Genomic DNA, 24,251 nt, shown 5'->3' with positions numbered 1-24,251 from the left:
GGAGTGAGACTCCTGAGTCTGCCTATATGTCAAATGGTCTTGAAGACTTCACTGTACACACAAGCTGAATGCCACTGGCCTGTGAAAAATTCCAGGAAGCAATCTAGTAGCTAAGTTCAGGCCTTTGCCCATAATAGGCATGACTTTTGAAAATAAGATTGCTCTTCCACACCAACAGAGCATAAGGATTTAAATTCATAGCCCAGGGAAATATTCATTTGTGACTCACCAAAGCAGAATGTGTGTCCTGTGGCTGCCCAGCATATTAGGTAATGGCATTCTTTGAATTAACACTTAAAAATTAGCTATTATTTCCAATTATTAAGTAAAACAAGTATAATAAGGCCCATGTAAGCACCACTCATCTAGTGACAACTATTATTGGCATGCATGTCTTTAACCATGGTAATAATTAGACTTACATGCCATTCTGTTTTTTCCTTATTTTTCATTTAAATGCACATTTTATAAGCATGAGTAAAAATGATTAAAATGAAAAATAATGAAGCTTAGTCACAATATTTAGTTTTATTATATATAATGTTTTATACATTTCCATAGGCTCTGGGATTTCCCTTCCTCTACTCAAATCCATTTATCTTCCCCACCCCATCCACACCGGTTGCCCTATATCTTTATATTAGTATAGCGTTTCACAAGCAGTCATATATCCATCATTCGATCACTTAAGTGTATCCTAATATTTTAGGTATGAACAATGAGACAGTCCAGCATCCAATTTAAAAGATACATTTAACAGTTTTCATTGGGAGTCCATCTTTTATTTGGAAGCAGAGATACATACTGCAATGACTCTTCACATCTGGATATACTAGTCTTTATTACACAATCAATATACATCCCTTTAAATGGAAAGCCATAAAACAAAATCAACAATAGGAACAAAAATAGAATATTTGCAACAACATGAAGGTAAATAACATGCTACTGAATGACCAATGTTTCTCTGAAGAAATGAAAATTAAAAATCTTCTTTAAGTAAATGATGGTAATGATCCTAATGTTATTATTGACTTAAATTTTCTCCCGCCTTATTCTGATTGGTTGGACTAGCAGGGAATCTGTTTTGTTGATTTTCTTAAAGAATCAGTCCTTTGATTCATTGTTCTTATGTACTGTTCTTTCGGGCTGTTTGATTTATTTCCTCTCTTATTTTGGTTATTTTTCCTGCTAATCTTCAGATTGCTTTGCTGCTGTTTTTCTGACTCCTTCAGAAGTATGTTTAGCTCATTCACTTGGTCTTTTTAAATTTCTTAACATTAACATGATTTTATTCGTCACTAGACTAACTTTAAGCCAGACATTTGCTTCAATACTTCAACTCTACCACAAACTTCAGAAATAAAATTGTTGAATGCTAAAGAGGTGACAAGTGTCTCCTGTAGACAATAGGTAGGTGGGTTTTATTTTTTGGTCCCGTCTGCCAAGTTATGTAATTTGATTGATGAATTTAATCCATTAACATTCAAGGTTGATATCATAATTTGGTCCTGTGTTTTTAGCAATAGGTTGTTCATTCTTTGACTTGGTCATCTGTCGTCAGTTAACTGGAATGTTACCTACCCTTGTTTTTGGTTTTGGTAAATGTTCTTCCTTAGCTCTGTCAAGAGAACATCTTTAGACATCATTTGCAGGGCAGGTATGGCAGAGAAAATTCTTTGAGCTTTTCTTCACTATGAAAGAATTTTGATGCATTTTAAAAGACAAAGGAAAGCTTTGCTAGGTAAGTTATTCTCAGCTGACATTTTTTTTTCTCCTTTAAAATCTGGACTATGTCACTCCATTCTATACTGGCCTGTTGACTTTCCTGTGAGAGGTCAGCTGTGAGTCTGATTGGGATTCCTCTAAATGTTAATTGATTACCAGGTATTTGCATATCTTCTGGTGTAGTTTGACATATTTGTTTCCAGTATTATTCCAGATTGATGATTGTCTTTTCAATACTGATTTTGGCCTTTTAGTCTGTTACCTAAAAATACTACATGTAAAGCATTACTTAGACAGAAAAAAGTAATCCCTTGTGTTATCTCAGCAGCTGATCTTGTCAAAGTGATGACTTACTTATGATATATTTCCCTGACATTCTCTCCCTGACTTTTTTTCTCCTCCTCATTGTCACTCTCTTACATTAAGAAACCTATCAAATAAATCTTTACAGTTATCACTCACATTTTTATTTGAGAACAGAAAAGTGTATCAGTGGAGACTAAAAAAGGTTGATCTCGTAGAAGCATAACATAAAATGGTGGCTACCAGGGACTGGGACAAGTGGGAGAAGGACATTAAGGAGAGCAGAGACAACATGTAAATCTGACCAAGAGTTGGAATGATCTGGCACAGCAGAATGACAAGAGTTAATGAACATGCATTGTGTATTTAAAAATAGCCAGAGGAGACAATTTCAAATGTCCCATCATAAACAGCAGATGTTTGAGTTGATAAATTATTACTCAAATAACTGTAAATACTCATGCATCTATATTGACATGCCACACCATATCCTGTACAAAGAGTGATTTCATGTCAATTAGCAGTTGAAGGTAGATGTATGGTTCTAATGTGCACTCACTCCCAAACCTGTAGTGTTGAAATGTTAGGTGCCATGATTTTGTGGGTTCCCCATGTACTAGAAATCCTTTAAGGTGCTGTTGTATTCAAACACTTCGGAATGCAACTTCCCTTAAGCAAGCTGTTAGTTAGCATAGTTTCACTAGTGGCTTGTCTGTCTATGGCAGTCAGTGAATATTAAAACAGTCCTAACAATAAAGTACTGCTCAGTCAACCATGTAGCTTTCTGAGGGGGGAGGAGAATACCTCACCTTCCCAGGAGGGTCTGAGAAACATTAGTTTCCAGGTTCTGACATAAATTAGGACCCACCTCCTCAGCTCCCTCTTAGCAGTGGTATGTGCTTCCAGGGACCAGCATCTGCTGCCAGTCCATAATCTGAGAGGGAGACTTCCCAGCCCTCCTTCTCTCCCATACCTAGAACCCAGGTAGTTCAGCCACTGAACTGGCTTCTGACTAGAGGTCAGTTGCTTCGGATAATGACGTCTAGGACCCTTCTGTCAGTTTCAGCCTGTTTGTACTATTATTACAACTTAAGACACCTGCAGTGAGGGGGTATGGAAAGCAAGAGATCAGATGTCCTCCTTCCAGAGTACCAGAAGCAGAAAACTGACAGCATTCCAGCTCCTGAAGTGGGTCAGGGGCTGACTTCTGCCCATGGATTGCTTGGCAGCAGGCTGCTAGCCACCATGAGAGATTACCTTCAGTACCTCGCCTGTTTTTTGGCCTTTTTCTCCACTGGGTTTTTGATTACGGCCACCTGGACAGACTGTTGGATGGTGAATGCTGATGATTCATTGGAGGTAAGAACCACATTTTTTTTCTTTCCAAGTCTTCATTCTCTTCTAAGCTTCACTGCCACACTCAATCTCCAATACATTCCTTTGCTATCAATGACAGCAAAGAAAGTCGACATGGGTAGTAAATAGTGGGGCAACAACTGACTGTGTCTATGAGATAGATTGTGTAGATGTGCTATTTTACAGATAAGGATAACTTCAAAGGAGTGTGGTTATGTAATTTCTGCTGTTGAATACTATAGAAATTAACTTCTTACATTGCTGCTTTACGACACTCAGCAACAATGCAGGAACACCTTTTCTTTCAAAAACAGATATTTTTATATTAGTGATGTCATTGATGGTAGTATGATACATTTTCCTAAAGATAAATAATGTTTTAAGAATTCAATAATTAAACTCGAGGTATATAAAAACTGGCATGCAATAGAAATACATTTCAATGAAATCCCAAGTGGAATGCATAGCAAGGGAGAAGGTGTCTTCCATTGAATCCTGATATACAAGACATACATAGATTTAAGAAATCCTTTGTAACAAATAAGCTACTCTTGAGAACTTATTTGTATTGCAGAAACAAATAAGTATCTACACATTTTGTTTTCCTCACTGTCGCAGCTAGGAAGAAAGTAGTTTTGAAACTCAAAATAATTTCCTGAGGCCGTAGGATTCTAACACAAGTAAAACTGAGTAAAAAAGAAAATCTTCATAATCTGCTGTTGGTTACTAAGGCTTCAGAAAGTGCAGGTAAGAAAAGAAGCAATTTAAAGGGAACTCAAGCACAGGCTATATGGTAACACAGTTTGCTTCTTGATACTCCTGAAGGAAACAATTTGCTGCAACAAATGTTATAATGTCACCTCTATGAGGTCTACAAAAGATACTTGAGAGCAAGTATATACATTTTCCTTATAATTTTATTCATTACTCTCAAGCGGGAAGTACAAGAGGCAAGTAATTATCTATTTTATTGTATATTATTCTTACTGCGAATTTTATCTTACTTTTAATTTTCCTCTTTCTTCTGCATGACATTTCAGAGGAGTTATAAATACCTCTCCAACAGTCAACAATTATATTTCTGAAATTTGTGATAGAATTGAAGTGTTGCAACAAATGTCTGCTTTAAAGTGAGTCCACTAATGCATTCTATCTGGTTATGCGTACAAACAATGAATAAAATCATGACCTTTGTACAAAATTCAGGAGAAAGCACAGATAAAATGCTCTGCTGCCATTAACTTGCCATTATCTAGACTGCTAAGAGTAGGTAATTAATAAGAAAAATGTTTGGCTTGAACATACTTAAAATTATATTTTAAAGATGTTAAAATTTTGTAAAACTATCTGGAGGCATTGTTAAAATATTTTCTGAAACAATTTAAAAATTTTTATTCTGAAGCTGATACAATTACTTCAAATGATAAGAAACAGAGTTTTGGAAAGGGTCAAACTTCTCTGAGAAAGCTTCTGCATCAAGGCATTTGAAATGCCTTCCTGCTTCGCTCTCAGTAGATCAAGCCAATTTGCCATCTGCTTGTACGAGAACAAGTTTAGTTAAAATGACTAGATAGAACATTTCAGTTTATTCACCTCAAGCAATTATTGACGCTAATTTTGAATAAAAGTTAGTGAATATTTCGTAGCTTCCTTCTCATTTCCCCAACTTGAAATGTGTTAATAATACAAATTTTCAGATATGCCTCTTTATTAAGATACCTTATGTTTCAATACCTTTATTTTTCAATATATTTTTAGAACTGGTCTATATAGCTCCTCCTCCAGTTGGCCAATATTATGTCATGTTATTATCCACAAATTCAAAGATTATGATATGCATTGCTCAAACATCTCTCCCCTCTGTTATGTACCTCCTTAGTCAATATTTAAAACTCATTGCAAACAATTGTTGAACAAAAGTCAACACAAGTGTTAAGTAAAAAGAATATATATATGTATATACATATATAATTTAAATAAAAGGGTATAGTGAATTTATAGGTTAATTGGTAGTTTAGCTGGACAAGTATGAGAGTAGGAAAGTGGGTGTGTTTTTTATTTCAACATATAGAAAATATGCCATATAAATGTATGATGCCAATACTGCTGTGAAAAGTAAACATAAAATATGAATGGATATTGCCTTTTATGGGTGTACACTTAGCTTAGGAAAAGGCAGATAAACGTAACTATAAAATAAATAAAAAAACAATTTTCAGAAAAACATGAACAAAGTAACACTTGAACAGAGTAGACAGTATGATCCTTCCTGTTAGGAACATTGAAGCAGGACTCACAGAACAAGAGTCGTTTGAGAAAAGTCTTGGCAGAATGTGAAGTGTTTCCAAAGGTGAGCAATACAGAGTAGACTTTTGGATGAGAGGATTGATATCTGACATAGAAACGAAGAGAGACCCAGGATCTGAGATTACAAAGCAAGAGTCAAAGCAGATCAAATGTTCTTTTGCATACTGCAGCAAATCTATCATGACAAGCAAAGTTTTGTATTAATTAAAATATTAATAAGTGATAAATCATGTAAGCAACCTGCAGTAGACACAGCCCTTAATCAGTGACCTAAAGCCCTACATTACTCACAGGTTCCTATCACCATTGATTTCATTGTGTCTCTGGGAGACTGATGTGGTGAAGAAAACTTAACTGTTCGAGTTTTCAAGCTAGTTTCAAATCTTGAGCCACATTAGTTTTCTTCTGCTAATAAGCCACATCCTTGTCTTAGACTGGATTTCCTCAACTTTAACATAAAGTTGAACCGTTTATTTCTATGGTCCTTGTCATTCTTAACTTTGTTTAATACTGGGCTGCTTTGACTATGTTGGGAACCCAGAGAGATATTCAGTTACTGAGGGATCAGGGATGTCTCAAACATCGCCCAGAAAAGTCACTGAGGGGTTAGTGCAAATATTTTACTTTTTTTCTCCCTCTAATTTTATGCATTCTTTCTTCCACCTACTTTTCTTATAATACTTTTTCCTCTTTTCTTTCTTTCATTCATCTTTTTTTCTTCTTCCTCCTTTCTTTTTTCTTACCACTCTTCCCCCTTTTTTATACTTCTTTCTCCCTTTTTCCATTTACATTTTAGTCTTTTATCATTTCTCTATTTATCCCTACTTTATGTATCCCTCCTTCCTCTCCTTACTTTCTACATCCTCTATTTCATCAGTATTTTCTAAGAAATATTGTACGCTTGAAACCACAGTAAGCACAATTTAGTGAAAAATAACTGAACCTTCCTTACATTACGTCAGTGTAATGTGTTCACAGACATGTAAATTGACAGTTAATGTGTCAAGTGCTCTGACAGCAAGTTATCTAGTTGGACAGGTCACTTGCTATCAACTAATTATGGAAGTCTACTCATAAGAAGATATGCCATTGTGAGAATTTGAAAAACAGGTGAATGAGCCACTGCTTTAATTAGAAAGTGGTGTGCAGATGGAACTAGACACAGTGAAACTTGGTGGCCTTTTACATATTTCAGTGTGGTAAGATTTCAATGCAAAGACCATACAGAGTTAAGTCATCAAAAGCTTTGCATTTCATGCAGTGTGTACAGTTGGTATGCCTCACAATAAACAAACACACATGTGTATTTTAGAGGCTGGTCATCGTGGCTATTACTGATGGGGAATCAGTGGAAAGAGTAAAATGAAGCATGGAAAAGCAATTCAGGCTTTTGTCACATGTGGTAAAGGTGGTGGGAGACAGAGTAGTGGTCTGAACAAGGGGGATGGCTTTCAAGAAGAAATATGTCAAGATATGAGAAAACCCTCAAGAACTGGAATTTGGGAGACTGATAATTTAAAACAGTGGTAGAGAGGTCAAGACAAATCTACTGTACCAAACAGGGGCAATTGGAGGCTTGGTACAAACACAAACTTAGAGATTAAATAGAGAAAAACTAGTGTATTCTTAAGGAACAATGTTTCTCATCCCACCATTCCCCCACCCTTCTGATTTAGTTTATCAAACATCTGGAAGCGGACAAAAAGTCCTTTATGGTGGTAAAGTGTACAGGTCAGACTTGATATATCCAAAGGATCTGAAATTACATCTCACCTTGTCAGACAGCATCTGTCTAAATGCCGTAAACTGTGTGTTCTGTTCTGTAAAGAGAGAATAATGACATATCCCTCAGAAGCTTCTTGTAAGCATTAAATGAGCTTGTGTATCTAAAGCATTTGCCACAGCCCCAGGGAAATACGAATCAGCCAATAAATGTTTGATATATTATTGTCTATTTGCAGTTCATTATTGTGTTTTTGTTCTGGAGGAGGGGATGCCATTTTGTATCATGTTCACTGAACAGATAGATACGAAGGCTCATTCTATTATTATTTTTGCCATTGATTCTTTAGAAAATAAACGTTTACTTCTCTGAGCTCTCTTTGCTCATTTATATACTTATGTCTGTTTCCTCTTTGTCTGACAAAGGAAAAGGGGGAGACAATAGAGTCAAATAGTAAAACTTATCTATGAATGTCAGCTTTTATCAAGGAAAACAAACTGTGAACTTCCCACATTATTAGCGTGTTAACTGCAAGACAATGCAATTCTTGGTTTTACATAGTGAAGTAGAAAAAACAGTTTCTCCACAGAGTGTTGTCTCAGTCATCAGAAGGAAAAGGTAGTTTTCAAAAAGATACATTCATGTTAAGAGCTTGGTATATGTTTGCAAGGAAAGAATCTTGATTGAACTTGAACTGTAATGCTGCATCAAGGTGGAGGAATCCACCGGGGGGAGGGGAGGGGAGGGGGGAGGGGATTCCCAGAGCCTATGAAACTGTCACATAATGCATAACATTAATAAAAAAAAAAGATACATTCATTTTCAGTTAGTTTTTGTTAATTATTTGCTGGTAATCTGCTCTACACCAAACACCACTATGATCGTAGTTTTATTACATCTAAGAAAGGTTGCTCACATGTGAATTTATTTCATCCCATAATCATATTCTCTCCTGGCAATTCAATTTGCATTAATGATGCTACAATTCTTTCAGAAATAAAATTCATAGTAAATGATTATATCTTACATTCACCATGATTATTTTTATGCCAGTTTTACTTTTTAGTTGATTTCAAACTCTTTCTGCAGATGCTTGAGGCTATAGGTATTTTTCTATTAATCTCCTGGTTTTCTGCAGCACCTTGCAAAGGCAATCAAATCATAGGAAGTCAGGATACCTTTGTTCACATGAATTGATGGAACACTGATTGGATACTGGGCATACGTGTTGAAAAAATGCATAAAGATTAAGTATAATAAGAAATGATCTTTGGAAATCTCACATTGAACTCTAAATGAAAAGATACTTGCAGGCATTTTTTTTTAACAAGAGCTTTTATCTTGCTATGATTAAAAACTTAACACATGTATTTTTCTCAATGTTTAATAAGATTGGATTAGAATGTAATATCCATACACTGTCTAAATAGGTTTGCAAAGAATGTATTCTAGTCTAAAAAAATGTGAAAAAGCTGTTCCTCCTACTCTTTTAAGAATTACAGAAGTGAAAAAAAAGAGTGAAGTAGAAAATTTAATAATATTTTGTTAAGTATTCACAGTTTAGTGAATTGTTATTTTTTTCACTGGCCAGTAATAATGGCAAAGTTGTGACAAAATACTCTCAAAAGAAAGATGATTCTAACATATGTAATTTAAACAAATTAAATAAAAAATATTAAAATTGAAATGAGATTTTGAAGAAATAAATTGGTCATATAATTATGAAGACCACAATTGCTATAGCTTATATATTGCATTATAACATACTTTATTATTTATAATTTTATTCCATGGCGAATAACAAGATACAGTAAGAACAAATTCATTTTAGTAGACAAATTCACAACGTTCATTCAGATTTTATAAATATGGAACATAAAGGTAGTAAAAAGGTAGCTATTGCAGTTATTTTATTCTTTCTCCATCTTTGTTGAGGCTAGTCTTAAGTTCTTCTAGACCATGGCTTTGTAAAAATGTGAAATCCTTCATCTTTGTTAAGGCTAGTCTTAAGTTTTTCTAGACCATTACACTGTAAAAATTCCACATGACAAGTTAAAAATCAAATTTTAGGTTTTGATACTGTAAATATAATGGCATCCCATATGAGTGTCAATTTGAGTCTCGGCTGCTCCACTTCAACTTCCTGTTTTTCTGTTTTCCACATTTCAGAAATGTTAACTATATATAGTATTTTAGGCATAATTTGTTTTTAAGTATCTTTTCTTAAAAGTTTCAAGAACTTAACATTTTGTTGACTTCTACGGAGTTTCTAACAAGCCCTGTTTTAGCAGAGAGGTAAGAAGATGGAGATTATATATTATATCAAGGAAGTCTGACATAAATCTGATAAGTATATAAGCTATTTTCCCCTTGTTTTTTGTGCACAAAGGCACCTTTAGGGTGTCTCCCCTAAGTGCTGTATTAACACAGAAGTTTAGTTAATTACAGCCCGTATTTTCACATACCTTAACTGGATGTGAATACTGAATAATATAATAGTATGCCCCTGAGCATTAATACCTAATGAAATTGGATTCCTTGTTTCTGCTAATGAGCTCATTGCTTTTCTAAATATGGTCTTTGCAGGTAAATGATCAATGGCCTTGAAATTGCTACTACTACTGGATTAGTTTGGAAACCCAGAAATACTCTTAATAGTGAAAATAAATTTTTGCAGGTAATCTCAGACCACTTTCTAAATAATTTCATATATGTTTGAAAAGAGTGTGGTAGGTTAGTTAGCTTGTTTTTTTCCCCAGTGGATGACTTAAAATGCAGTAAACTGTGAATAGTCACTTCCTGATTTTGGTGCAGTAGCCTCAGATCCACATTCCTAGCTCAGCTTGCACTGATGGAGGGCAGAAGGCTATTACAAGGCCTTCTCTGCTTTGTTGTAGTTCAATGAGATCTATCTGTACTTGGATATTTAGAACTGTTGCAGTAAAAGTCAAAATCCAGGAGCTTAACAAAAAAAATTATTTCTTGCAATTCCAGAGGCCAGAAATCTGAGATTTTATTGTTGGCAAGGATGAACTGCCTCTGGCAGGTCTAGAGGAAGCTCTGTTCCTCACCCCTACCCTGGTGCGCACCAGGACACTCCTCACCTCTGTGGTACATTGCCTCCTCTGTGCATGTCTCTCTCCTTTGTGTTGTTCTTATGTGGATGGCTGACATTAACTTTGAGCTCATCTTGATAATCCAAGATGATATTGCCATCTGAAGATTTCTAATTATAACTGCGAAGACCCTGTTACCAACAGAGTCACGCTCACAGTCTCCAATTATTAGGATGATGCAGGCATGTTTTTAGAGGCAACAATCTATGTTGTCTCCAATTACTTGTTTGTACATTTCAAAGGCAGGATTGGGCATGGGGAAAGAATGAGAGAGAACTTGTCCAGCTACTGGTTCATACCCCAAAGGGTTGCAATGATCAATGTAGAGCCAGGCCAAAGGCAGGAGTTAGGAGCTTCTCTCTGGTCTTCCACATGGGGGAAGGGGCCCAAAACTTGGACCATCTTCTTCTACATTCCCAGCTGCATCAGTGAGGAGCTGGATCAAAAGTGGAGTGACTAGATTTGGAATCAACATCTATAGGGATGCTGGCACCACAGATGGTGGCTTAGTCAGCTTTACAACAGTGCCAGCCCCTCAATTATTTAATTAATGAAATCTGACACAGCTATTTTTTAGGTCATTATAATATTTGAGCACTATACTACCATTTCCATTCATTGAGAAACCATTTATATTATATATTTTTACTATTTTTAAAGTTTTTTTATTCCAAAGTCAGATACACAGAGATGAGGAGAGACAGAGAGATATTTTGTCTGATGATTCCCTCCCAAAGTAGCTACACCAGCTGGAGCTGAGCTGATCCGAAGCCAGGAGCCAGGAGCCTCTTCTGGGTCTCCCACACTGGTGCTGGTTCCCAAGGCATTGGGCCTGCCCTCAGCTACTTTCCCAGGTCACAAGTAGGGAGCTGGATGGGAAGCGGGGCCATCGGGATTAAAACAGGCGCCCATATGGGATCCCTGCATGCAAGCACTTTAGCCGCTAGGCCACCATGCTCGGCCCTATATTTGCTATTTTTGATATATATAATTCACCTCCCATTTTACCTTCTTCATACAGATAAGGATCTGAGGTTCAAAAACAAGATTTTTCCCCATGTCCAACATAGTTAATATTTGTGTCAATTTGTGTTTAAGGCATATGCATGAACAAATGTTGACTCTCATTCTTCTTTAAGAACCGATGGCTTAGACTTCACAAGAAAGACCTACTTCATGTTATCTGGCTTTACTTAGCTAGTTTTCTGAAAAGTTCAGAACATTGCTTACAGATTTAACCATAAGAAAAGCAAGGGAAAGAGTGCCTTTTTGAATAACGGTCCAGGAATGAGATTCAAGCTAGAGCTCAATTCAGCCAAAATGACCTTCTAACATCCAATTCTGTAGTCCTTTAGTCTGAAACAAATTTGACTTGTTTTGAAAATGGATTTCAAGTACACTGTAAGATTTAATAGCACAGAGACATGTGTGATCAAATCCTAACCTTTCTATATTGTAACACTACTCTCTTGCAGTTATTGTTTAATTCTGTTTTGCTTAATTTATTTGTGAAATGAATAATAATAATACCTCACAACATTTCTAAGGATATATGAAATAATAAGCTTATATATTATCTATTTTATAGTATGTATTCAGCATTTAGTCATTAAGTATTACCAGTTAAATGTATTTTTCATAGAAAGAGAGGTTTCATATTGAGTAATGGGGTTTCAGGCAGCGGTGGCACTTCCCTTGGCACAAACCAGCACTGAAAAACAGGGCATGGGCAGAGTTTCATCATGGATGTTTTCCTTGACATTATTTTCTTATGCAAGTGTTCAGTTCATCTTGTTTTCTACTCTAAGCCAAATTTGCTACCTTGTTTCACAATTCCTTTTCCATTTTCTAAAACTCTTTCTCAGCTATATATTCCTCTTTGGGAAAAATATTGAAATTTTTCTTTTCCCAAATAATTCTTAGTTAAACTTTACTAAAGTATTCCCGGATTTCCTAGGTAATGTGAATCTGTAATCAGTCTGAAAAAGCTGTGTTCCATATGCATGAGCTCTGTCAAGAGCGCTTGAAGCTGTTTGCTGTTGGCATGTTTGCAACTTAAGAAATATATTATTACTTGCATTTTATGGATTAAGTTTGGGAAAGTTCAAGGCACTGATGGCTTGCAACTCTTAGTAATCATCATTTCCAGGTAAAAATGGTTTCTAGAGGTCGAGCTTATATTAAATTAATGTTTGGAATTTTTTTAACATCTATAACAGCAAAAACATTTGTAATGTGTCAATGAAGCAGGGAGGGAAAATACGTGGAATACACTATTATACCTCAGATATTAGTGTGTTTTTGCTTGTTGGCTTTCTTGGCTAATGTTTTTACATTTGGGAGCCTTCTATAAAATCACACATTTCTTTATGGGATGTAGTATTTATGATGAAGACAAATTAATACACGTTCCCAATAGACTTAAAATGTTAACAATTATCAACCACTGTTATATAGATTTTTTCTAAGTAAATGTCAGCATGGGAAGTGAAATGGATTGTCTTCAGGTTAAACATAGAACCAATAATAGCTATTTGAATATTTATAGTTCTAATCTTATCCCTTCCACCCTGGACTTTTTTCTGCCTTCTCTGTTAGCGCTCCCCTCAGGAAGCAGATTTATTTCACTTAGAAGGCCTTTACTTCTCAGAACTTTGGGAAAATATGCTAGAACACATTTTGTTGCTATAAATGAAATCCTATCATGCTTGTCACCACTGTACTTTACTGTCAAACACAACTGCATGGTGCTGCCTTTGATCACCGGAACTGAAGTGTGTCTGCACAAGTCGTTTCATCTGCTGTCTTCTCCAACCTCCAGGTGAGCACACAATGTCGAGGCCTCTGGTGGGAGTGTGTCACCAACGCCTTTGATGGGATTCGCACCTGTGATGAGTACGACTCTATATATGCAGAGCATCCCTGTACGTATGCCTCGGCTCTCCCTGCTTTTCAGGAAGGGAAGACTGGAGCAACCTAAACAGAACTGAACCTAAACCTTAATTCTTCTTTTTTTTGTTTGTTTTCTATGGCATTGTGTTAATATGCTATATGATAGATGGGAGATCTTCCTCTGTCTCTCCTCCTCCCTGTATATCTGACTTGCCAAATAAATGAATCTTAAAAAAAGATCCCGTATGTATTAAAATGTTTCAATTAGCAATTGAATTCTTTTCTGAAATAGCATTTGCAATTAATTTGGCATATCTTTTATTTTTTCATACATTTGTAAATTTCTTGAGGTTACAAATGTTATGTCATTCACCATGGGTACCCCTAAGGCTGTGATACAGTCCCTCGTACATAGTAAACCGTTGGAAGAAATGCTTTTTCAATTAAAATGACTTATGTGGGGCATTGTGTTGTAATCACTTAAACAGAAATGCTAAATGAGAAGTGTTTTACAAATGTCTGCATCCTGAGACTTGGATAAAATAGAAAAGGTTTACAGAAACTTCAAATGAGTGTTTCTAGGAAGGAGAGTTGGAGAGGGACTCTTGATGATAGGCGAATAATTTTTTAAAAAGCTAGCACAGAGGACATTTCATTGGCAGTAGTAAAGTTGTATCTTTCATCTTCCTCACTGTCAGCTTGAAATTACATTTAGGTGTTAGAAAAGCCAATGTTATGAATAAGGATATTTCTTAAATTAAAAAAAAAGCAATCCTTGATTGCTTCAATCTTTCTCCCATTTTTCTTAAACTTCGAACTGTGCCAAAAAATACTGGACTTGTTATTAGACCAAAGTGGTTTTCATCTCTTTCAATGCAAATAATGGGTGATGGAAACTCATGGCGACTTCTTTTCTCAAGATCAATGAAAGGTAGACCCTTGGAATGTGGTTGTTCATCTAGACAGATATTGCAGTGCAAGACAAGCACTGACAAGAAACAGCTGCTGTTTCAGAGTTGCATTGCTGAAACATTTCAAAATGTAACCCAGAAAGCCTTTATTTTATATGTACTATAGAAGAATAAATATGAACTCATTCACATAGTTAAGATCATCATATCGGGACCGGCGGCATGGCCTAGCGGCTAAAGTCCTCGCCTTGAAATCCCCGGGATCCCATATGGGCGCCGGTTCTAATCCTGGCAGCTCCACTTCCCATCCAGCTCCCTGCTTGTGGCCTGGGAAAGCAGTCGAGGATGGACCAAAGCTTTGGGACCCTGCACCCGTGTGGGAGACCTGGAAGAGGATCCTGGTTCCCGGCATCGGATTGGCGCGCACCGGCCCATTGCGGCTCACTTGGGGAGTGAAACATCGGATGGAAGATCTTCCTCTCTGTCTCTCCTCCTCTCTGTATATCTGACTTTCCAATAACAATAAATCTTTAAAAAAATATATCATCATATCTATAGCATATTAGCTCATTCATTAGCAGAAATAAATTTTAATATTGAATTCTTCAGAAAAATCAAACTTTAAAATTTGAATGAGAGAAACTGTCTGTATTTCTGCAAACAATCTATTTATTAACAAGTAAGCCCTAGGATTACCTCAACTATTGAAAAAACATTTACCATTCAAGCAGACCCTGGATCACCATAAAAATAGAATAGAATTATGGTACTATGATTGGAATAAATTGTATTACTGTCACTGTCACTCAATCAGATATCACAGTAATTCAACTTCAAGTATGTGCCCTGCATTTGTGACAAAATGTCCCTATTTTTAAACCAGTATAATGGCCACTTTGACTGTAGAAATAACCAAATGGCATAATATACTAGAACCCCTCAACTACATACCTGATCTTCTCTTTCCTGGACCTTCTACCATGTATTCTTGTGGAACTGTAGCATTAAAATATGCTAATTTGACAATGCAAAATGCAAAGATTAGTAGGGAATGTTGTCCAGGAAAGACCACAATCTGAAATGTTGAAGGAAGGCATAGCCTGTCTTCTAGAGTTAGTCGGCTACAGATACCAGAAGTGAATTCTTCTAAAGAATTGCTGATGGCTGCCAGAAATGTGAATTAAAAGGTTTAAAATATGTTCTGTCCTGCTTCCCTGGATCAAATTTTAACTAAATTTTACATCTTTGCAGAACAAAATTGCAACTGTATAACCATTTAGTCATTTGATAGTTATTGGGTAATTTCTACATAATAGTCAATCTGTCAGCTCAGCCTTGCACGGTAATACAAGTGAACCATTTTTTCCAGAACATGAGGCAATTTGGCTCCCCAGTACATATTAAAGCACTTTTTGCTATGAGCTGGAAAAACCAACTAAAATGTATGTTTAAATAATAATGTGATATTATATTTTTTATTCATGAAAAAAATTAAGGATCCTCTTTTCCAAGTTCATGCAAAAGTACTATCTGACTTCTATTTGTGCACCTGTATTGAAACATACGGTTTGTCTGCTTTCTGATGTGCCTCTCAAGTTGCGTTTCCTTCCTCTGACTCTGATGTAACCACATGTCCTGGTCTTCCAGTGAAGCTGGTGGCAACTCGAGCTCTGATGATTATCGCAGATATTCTAGCTGGATTTGGATTCATCAGCCTGCTCCTCGGACTTGACTGCATAAAATTCCTTCCCGATGAACCGTACATTAAAGTCCGCATATGCTTTGTTGCAGGAACCATGATGCTAATAGCAGGTACTGACCTGGACTAGCAATTACAGTTGAGAAAGCCATCTAGGAACTTGAGGTGAAGGTGAAGAATGCTGTTCTGATACAGTTTGTTTTAAGATCATGTGTAGTTTGCTTTTGTTCTATCGGGGAATGGCATGGTGGTGGACTGGGTAAAGCTGTGGCCAACAATGTCTGTATTGCATCTGGATTCTTGTATTCCAGCTGCTCTAATTCTGTCCCAATGCCCTGCTAACGGCTTGGAAAAAGCAGGAATCCTACAAATATGTTGAAGGCCTGGTTGAAGCTTCTGGCAGCCAGGCCATTGTGACCATCTGGGGAGAGAGCCAGCAGACGAAAGACCACTTTCTCTATCTCTCACCATCTCTCTGTAGCTCCGTTTTTCAAAAAAAACAAATTTATTTTTTAAAAACACATTGACCAGCCATACCTAGCTTTAATGTCAAATAATTAATCTTAGGCTAACATGCCAGGTAAGATATATAATAGTTGTCATTATATATTTTTAATTATTTAAAACATTATACACTGTTTGAAAATTTTAAAATATTTTTTTGTGATTATACCTGGAGTTAAATGAAAAAGTAAACCTCAAGCTGCCACCTTCATTCACCTCTACTGATTATTTTTTAGCAATGAGATAAAATGTATCAGATCCTGTGTCAGACATTTATTAAGTATAAGTTTGTTTGACTATTGTACTAACATAATAATAATAAGCAGATTACATTATTATCTGGATTGAAGAAACCAATTAAAACACGGTGTTCTGAAGATGAATAAATGAAGCATAATTAATAAAATAAAATGTTATGGGATTTATTAATAAACTATTTAATTCTTATATTTCTTCAACTTCAAAACTTAATTTTCCTCTATCACGACATAACGTCTTTACCACTAAATACCCAGAAATGCTGGCTTAAGGACCTTATCTTCAGCTTAAATTAAAAAGTCAATTTCTCAACAATTCTTACTTCTCAAAACATTTGTTTTAATATTTTAACCTCCTTGGGCCCAGCGCAATAGTGTAGTGGTTAAGGTCCTCGCTGTGACTATGCCAGGATCCCATATAGTTGCCCGTTCTAATTCCAGTGGCCCCGCTTCCCATCCAGCTCCCAGCCTGTGGCCTGGGAAAGCAATCGAGGACAGCCCAAGACTTTAGGACCCTGCACCTGCGTGGGAGACCCAGAGTAGGCTCTGGGTTTCAGATTGGCTCAGCACCAGTTATTGTGGCCGCTTGGGGAGTGAATCATTGGACAGAAAATCTTTCTCTCTGTCTGTCCTCTCTGAATATCTGCCTTTCAACAATAAAAAATTAAATAAATCTTTTTAAAAAATATTTTAACCGCCTGATACAACAAAACTCGAGCATGTACCAATGAAGTTTTAAGGAAATTTGGGGCCCGGCGGCATGGCCTAGCGGCTAAAGTCCTCGCCTTGAAAGCCCCAGGATCCCATATGGGCGCCGGTTCTAATCCTGGCAGCTCCACTTCCCATCCAGCTCCCTGCTTGTGGCCTGGGAAAGCAGTCGAGGACGGCCCAAAGCTTTGGGACACTGCACCCACGTGGGAGACCCGGAAGAGGTTCCTGGTTCCCGGCTTCGGATCGGCGCGCATCGGCCCGTAGCAGCTCACTTGGGGAGTGAAACATCGGATGGAAGATCTTCCTCTCTGTCTCTCCTCCTCTCTGTATATCCGACTTTCCAATAATAATAAAATCTTAAAAAAAAAAAAAAGGAAATTTAAACATTGCATGACACTGCACCGCTTTAACTCAAGAATACTTCTGGTGACATCATTATATGCCTTATTTTTAAAATGAAACAGCAAAACAAAATTTAAAGAAAGTCAAATGTTTGAAGAAAATCCTTTAGGGAATTCATATAGATGATCAAATATATGGCCATGCTTGACCAAACATTTTGAAACATGATTCAGAATTAATTGTATAAAAAAGTGTCTTTTAAAATCTATTTCTGTTTATAAGGTTCAAAAAAGAATTTTTAACTAAAAGCTCTAAAAAATAATATCAGCAATTTATAGTTTGATGTAGGGTGTATGTTTATTATTTAGTACTTCTAGAATTAAGCAGTTAGTGCTGCAATGCAATAAAATATTTTACACCTTAGAGTAAAAATAGTGGAAGCTTCTGAAACCTAATTTTTTAAAAATTTATTTATTTTATTTTATTATTTGATGATACAGTTCGATAGGTTCTGGGATGTCTCTTTCCTCCTCTCCCAAGCATACATCCCAAATCCCCAACCCCCGACATCCTCTATATCATTACAACAATATAGTACTTAATAACCACTCATAACTCCAGTCCATCATTCTGCTATATAAGTGTATCCTGACGTTGTAGGTATGGACAATGGCAGGGAATGCAGCTTCCTATTGTCAAGATGTATTGAACAGTTTCATTGGAAATCCATCTTTGATTTGGAAGTAGAGATGCATACTTCACATCTGGATATGTTATCTGTATTACAGTTACTATATATCTCTTTAAATGCAAAGCCATAAAACAAAATCAACAGATAGAAGCCAAATAGAAAATTTATGACATGAAGTTAAATAACATGCTGATGAATGACCAATGTGTCACTGAAGAAATGAAAAAGATTGTAAGCTGTAAAGTTGGGATTATGGATACTTTTCTCATATGCAGACTTCATTTCCTTTGGGTATGTTCCCAGAAGTGAGATAGCCGGGTCACAGGGCAGATGGATCTTCAGTTCTCTTAGTACTCTCCATACTGACCTCCGTGGTGTTTGTACTAGCCTACCCTCCCAAATTCACTCCCCAAATGTCCAAACAGCCAGGATAGGAGAACACAGCCAAGCCAGAAGTCCGAATTCAGTCGGGGGTCTCACAGTGGGTGGTAGGACCCAATCACTAGTCATCACTTTCTGCCTCGCTGAGTGCATCAGACATGTAGGGTCAAAAACAAAAAAGCAGATCTCAGAACCAGTCATGCCTGTGTGGGATGTGGATGTCCTAGGCTGTGACTTCATCTTTTGTATCACAATGGCTCTCCCGGAACCTGCTGCAGGAAACATTTAAAGTAGTTATTTGCACCAGTTGTCACTTGCAAGCATCAATACAGCATAATGAATTTTAGAAAGTGATATTTTAATCTGTCCAGTGGGATCTGAACACGAGAGCTTCAGCTAAAATGTCACTGATGTTTATAGTAATCCTTCAGTTTCAGCTACTAAATTGTAAATGCCTCCTGATGAGTTAGTCAATTATAATCAGTCGATTCAAATAAGCATTCTTGTTTTACCGAATAAACTGTGACTATGGCAGGTCAATATTCAGTTCTCTTAGCAGTCTCCATACTGGTTTCTAGGGTGGTTGTCCTAGCCTACACACTCACCAACAATGCAGGGGGGAACCTTTCTCCCCGCATCCATACCAGCAGCTGTTGTTAGCAGAGGTCTGAACATAGGCCAATCTCACTGGAGAAACTGCAGTGTGATTTTCATTTGTATTTTCCTTATAGCTAGGAAACCTGAGGATTTTTTTGATATTTCTATTAGTCACTGGAATTTGTTCTTTGGACTTTGTCCTTTGCCACTTTCTTTACAAGATTGTTTGTTTTGCTGTCATTGAGTTTCTGAAGTTCTTTGTAAGTGCTGGATGTTAGTCCCCTATTGAATGTGTGGTGTGCAAAGATCTTTCTCCCATTCCATTTTTGCTTCTTTGCTTTGATGATCATTTTCTTTGCTTTGTAATTTGATGTAGTCCCACTTGTTTTATTTGTTTGTTCTTGTTTTTGTTTTTGCTTTTGTTTTTGTTTTGCTTTAACTACCTGTGCATATGGTGACTTTTCTAAGAATTTTTTTTTCCAATTCCTGTATCTTGGAAAATGCTTCCTAAGTTTTCCTCTAATGGTTTGATGGCTTCTTGGTGCAGACGTAGGTGCTTAATTCATTTGGAGCTGATTTTTGGATAAGGTGAGATAGCAGGCTGCTATCTAATTGGCGCCAACAGCGTTTGTTGAAAAGATCAGTGTCTTTAACATGGTATTTCTCTGCCTCCCAGCACCAGCATTCTAAATGGATGCTGGTTGCATTCACTAAGGCTTTTCTTCTGATCCAGCTCCCTGGTGGTCCTCCTGTGAGGGTGATGCTGAAGCCCCCACACCTGTGTTAGTGAGCACAGGTCTCTGGCTTTTGACTTACCCTGTTCCTCAGTTGCGGTCATTTGGGGAGGGGCCACTGTATTCAGGATATCCCACTAGCTGCTTCTGCTTCTCTCTCTCCCTCCCTTTCTAACTCTTTTTCTCAAATAAAAATGAAATGAATATTCAGTGTCTAAACTGTAGAAATTAATCTTCGTTAAAAGAGGATCATTTGCCCATTATTATGTGATGTGGTGTTGGCAGATAAGGATTTACTTCAAAATGAAGACTATTTTTACATTACTTATTTTTCAGTCCAACACACTAAAATTAATAATGTTAGAAGCCTAATTTCCATTCAGGTACTGAGTGGTGCACAATTAATCATGGGTTTAGGAAATGATAGAACATCATTAATGATGGACAGGTGCAATCTTAAATTTCAACTTTGAAAGATGATGCACTCAATCATTTGTGTTAGATTTGATTTTACTGTTTTATAATTGTTTTTAGTATTTTCCTTCATGCCATAACAGCAATGAAAAGAGAAAAAATAAAGAAAATTGTAATGCTAACTTTAGGTTTTCACTGAATTATTTGTATAACTCACAAGTTATACAAAAGGGATGCAGGAATTGCACAGTCTTTGAGTTGTCCCCAAATGCTGTTCGTATTGAGTAGGAAGCCAACATCCTTATATTTTTGTCTCAAGTTACTATAGCCTTTTTCTTCCCTGCCAGGCGCCCCAGGAATCATTGGCTCTTTGTGGTATGCTGTTGATGTTTACGTGGAACGTTCTTCTCTGATTTTTCACAATGTATTTCTTGGCATCCAATACAAATTTGGTTGGTCCTGTTGGCTTGCAATGGCTGGGTCCTTGGGTTGCTTTTTGGCTGGAGCTGTCCTCACATGCTGCTTATATCGCCTTCAAGGTAAGAACAATCTACAATAACATACTACCTCCCTTCAAATTTCTTCTTTTCCAATCCACTGAAACCATCTCAGCTGGCCAAAATAATGTTTCCTACAAGATCTATATTACCACAATATTTCAAAAGTGCTGAATTTGAACTGTGGTAATGCAACAGGGTGGAGGAGTCCACCATGGGGGGGGGGGAGTAGAGGCTTTGGGGAGGGGTGGGAGGAATCCCACTGCCTATTAAACTGTGTCACATAATGCAATGTAACCAATAAAAACATTTAAAAAGAACAATTAAATTACAGTAAATAGTGAACACTTGTTACTCCAATATTGGCACAGTTTTGATAAAGAAAATACACACTTACAATGTTGTCCAATATACAAAAAATACAATGGCTATTTTGATGTATTTTCCTATACATATACTTCACTCAATGAACTAAATTTATATTTAGAATTAAATGGATGAGTAAACTGAGAGACAAATATTTATTGTGAAAGAATAAAGCATGTAGAATAATGGCTATCAGAGTAGAGAAAACGGGAAACTTCATAAATAGGTATTAAATCATAAATGAGTAGTACAAATACATTCTAGTGGCTTTTGCACACTGGGACAAGTCTTGATAATCACAATATATTGTATATTTTTAAAATTTTGAAAATAGGACACAAAAGTGTTCACCAAAAAGAAATAAATACTTCAGGAAGTAGGTATGTTTATCTTTAATTGAGCCTGCACAATCTATACAATATATACATGCAAACACACAAGGTGCACCACAAATATACACAACGCTTATGTGTCAATTATACATGATAGATATTAAAAAACAAATACAGCAAATCATTTAAGAGAAAGAGAACCTCAAAAAACAATTTAGGGTTTTACTTTGAGTTCCTAAAAATATCATTTGATGCAGTAAGACAACCCCTCTCCTCATCAGAAAGACAGAAATAGGGGGTTGGGAAATTCACTGGGTCGAATTAAATCTGAAAATGACTTTTGATATGAAGTCCTCAGGTTTTCTTCATGGGCTATTCTTTGTTTTCCACTTATTTTCTACCAAGAATATTTATAAAGTTAATTCTTTTGGAGAAGAATATACCAACAGTTTTTTTTTTCATTCTCTGGTGCTTACTGTAATATATACATGTGTATCATATATTATATATCTTTGCATTTATCTCTCTCAAACAGATGTTGGATCTGAAAGAAACTATCCTTATTCCATGAGGAAGCCCTATTCAACCACAGGTGTGTCTGCGGCCAAGTTATATGCAGCCCCTCGCACAGAGACTGCCAAAATGTATGCTATAGACACAAGGGTGTAAATTGCCAATAGTCAATCCCTGTAGATATTTGTAAACTAAACAATGAGCATGTTCAATAGAAATATTAGTTTAATTGAGACAAAGCAATTTAGATTTCACATTCAACTAAATTAGCCACTTACTACTATTTTTTTAATCATCTTTATTTTTACTCTTCCTCCCTAATTCTAACACACTTCTTTTTTGAAAAATAATGCTACCAGCATGTAAAAATATTTGCTGATGATTGCTACATTGCTCTTGTATATTATGACATGACGATTTAAACATAAAATTGCAAGTTCAAAATGCTGAGCAAAATGCTGAGCAACCTGCTAAAAAGGCCAAATTTCTAATTTTTGAAACAAAGCATTGACACTTTAACTTTTGACACCTTCTTAACTTTCTCCATGTCTTTAATTTTTGTATTCTTGCTGAGTGAAATTATTTGACAATTTTAAGATTTTTTTTTTCCTTTCAAATTCACAGGAGAATATCAAAGCCTATTATTGCCTTGATTCTGGTAAAACAGAGAACGTAATAGATTGTGCATCAGTTACTAGTGAGAGTCAATTAAAAGAAGTCTGTCTGACATACTCTGAATGTCTAAGGAAAGATCTAAACTAACATTGGAGCCTTTGGTGCCTTCCTCCTTCATTAAAAACTTAAAGCTCTGTGTATTGTTTCAACACTACCCATACTTGTTCTACATATCACAAATTTATTACTAGAGCCAAAATAACTCAACCAAGAAGTTACTCATTTATTGATTGAACATCCAAATACGATTCATGAACGCACCATATTAAGATTCAACAACTCAGAAATCCATTTACCAAAAGGTCATTGGCACCCAGCAAAGTAACCACAGGATTTAACAAATGTATTTTGAGAAAAAGCAATAAAATTTCAAACTTCTACGGAAAAGAAATTTTTGCTCCTAAAAATGTATTCTTTTGTAAAACAGAATTTTACACAAATTCAAGAAATGCAAGGGAATTCATTCATGATAGTAATGTAAGCTCATTGAATTTCATAAGAGAATTTAAAACATTTGAAAATGTAATATTGTTACCTGATTCTTTAATTCATGTAAATAAGAAAAATCTATGCAAAAACTTTAAAGCCCTATCATTTGACTTAGGAATCAGTGATTTGAAAACATGGAAACTAAGTTATGAGTTTGGAAACTCCGTAAGATGTATTGCAAGTTTAAAATGTGTAAGTTCTATAACGAAAATCCAGCAAATGTATTAATGTTGTTGATAATGTAACTCATGCTTTTGGCAGTATTTCTAGGAGAAACTCTAATCTTAGGATTAAGAGAAATCGGGTTTTCTATTTCATGAATACTAACCGTTTCATTGACAGATGAACATTTCAAGATTGTTTGTAGATGGTATGTGCTGATTTCCATGCATTATCCTATGTACGTAAAAACTTGTACTGCTTTACATCTTTTTTTACATCTTTATTTTTTCCTATCTATATGTTACATGTTTATTGCATTTTATGAATTTTAAATTTCTTTAAATCCATTGGGGAAAAATAGGAAAAATTGAGATTTATTTGATTATAAACTTCCCCAATTTTATTTTATTTGCATGAGAGAATATTTCAAAGATTTAGGATAATTTGTGTACATAACTGTTTTCTTTTTTCTTAATTAAAATATTTGTATGTTCTACAAGTAATAATATATTTTGTGAAAATTTCTTTGAAATATTATTCCTACACCGTTA

The 24,251-nt window shown here is 35.9% G+C and overlaps 1 protein-coding gene across 1 annotated transcript; it reads left to right on the top strand.

Annotated features, from left to right (window-relative positions):
- The first annotated feature begins 3,066 nt into the window (after positions 1–3,066).
- Positions 3,067–22,530, top strand: CLDN16 (claudin 16). Its single transcript, XM_004578233.4, is given in 5 exon segments — positions 3,067–3,390; positions 13,355–13,457; positions 15,984–16,148; positions 21,014–21,205; positions 22,397–22,530. Coding segments are annotated over 5 exon segments (918 nt in total).
- The last annotated feature ends 1,721 nt before the right edge of the window (positions 22,531–24,251 follow it).

The sequence above is a fragment of the Ochotona princeps genome, chromosome 3 (assembly GCF_030435755.1).
Source record: "Ochotona princeps isolate mOchPri1 chromosome 3, mOchPri1.hap1, whole genome shotgun sequence".
Classification (NCBI taxonomy): domain Eukaryota; kingdom Metazoa; phylum Chordata; class Mammalia; order Lagomorpha; family Ochotonidae; genus Ochotona; species Ochotona princeps.
Note: the sequence above shows the minus strand (reverse complement) of the source record. Positions and strands in the feature narration are given on the sequence as shown.